This window comes from Octodon degus, unplaced genomic scaffold, assembly GCF_000260255.1.
Source record: "Octodon degus isolate 3935 unplaced genomic scaffold, OctDeg1.0 scaffold00005, whole genome shotgun sequence".
Taxonomy (NCBI): Eukaryota; Metazoa; Chordata; class Mammalia; order Rodentia; family Octodontidae; genus Octodon; species Octodon degus.
In genome coordinates this window covers 23,408,938-23,409,969 of record NW_004524581.1, presented here as the reverse complement: position 1 = coordinate 23,409,969, position 1,032 = coordinate 23,408,938, and the positions used below count along the sequence as shown (strand labels likewise).

General features: G+C 41.9%; 1 protein-coding gene across 1 annotated transcript in view; it reads left to right on the top strand.

Annotated features, from left to right (window-relative positions):
- The window catches only part of Ubr2 (ubiquitin protein ligase E3 component n-recognin 2), a 129,778-nt gene that overhangs the window by 77,387 nt on the left and 51,359 nt on the right, over positions 1 to 1,032 (top strand). The window contains exon 13 of the mRNA XM_023721233.1: positions 495 to 678. Within this exon, the coding sequence (XP_023577001.1) occupies positions 495 to 678 (184 nt within the window). The remainder of the gene's footprint in view (positions 1 to 494; positions 679 to 1,032) is intronic.

Genomic DNA, 1,032 nt, shown 5'->3' with positions numbered 1-1,032 from the left:
GGTGCAGCACAGCTGTGATGGGAGGGCTGCAGCTTTTCTGGGAACAGTGAACAGGCTCTATGTTGGAGCAGAGGCAGGAACCCTCGGAGGCTGGGCCAGGAGTTGGTCTTGTAGTCAAACTGCTTGATCTAGTTAGTGTCTGTATTTCTTCTAAGATATTCTGTGTAGAGAATGGTTGAATGGGGCAAGAGATAAAGCAGGGAATTCCATGTCTGTTGGTAGTGCCTTGGAGTTACAGAAGAGAGGGAACAGGATCTAGTTTTCAATAAATTTTAAAAGTGAAATTGCAAAGTTTGAGCCTATATCCACATTATTGGTAAGAGGTATTATTCACTAGGATGGAACACTGAAAGATGGACCAAACTGGGGAAGAAGGAATGAATTTGGTTTCACCTATTTGTACGTTCTCACTCATTACAAAATTTGAGGTGCTTGATCAATGTTGTAGAAACTCGGCCTTTTTGAGTAACTTGCTGAAAACCTTCATTTTTTAGGAGAAAGTGTTAATTGAAGCTTATAAGAAATGCCTCGCTGTGTTGATGCAATGTCACGGTGGTTTTACTGATGGTGAACAGCCAATCACACTAAGTATTTGTGGACACTCAGTGGAAACTATCAGATATTGTGTTTCTCAGGAAAAAGTTAGCATTCACCTCCCAGTTTCTCGCTTGCTCGCAGGTAAAGCACTTCCCATAACAACCTGACAATTGTCTTAACTCACTGTTTGTGATGGTTAATATGTATAAATACCTACTGTTTGCCAGGCATTATTCATTGAGCTTAGTGCTAAGCTTAAGAGGCTGGGGACTGGAGGGTTAACAACCTAAGTTTGCAGACCAAAACAAGAGAAAAAGAAGGGCCGCAAGGAAAGCCAACATTTTGGCCCTAGCCCTCCAAGGTCAATTAAGACTCAGGACATAGGAGAACTTGTACTATAATGTCATGTAACTCAGTAGTGTCCCAAATTTTCTGATCAAGGAGATTATGGGGCCAAAGAGGAAAGTGATCGATGATGTAGAGTGTGCCTAAGGA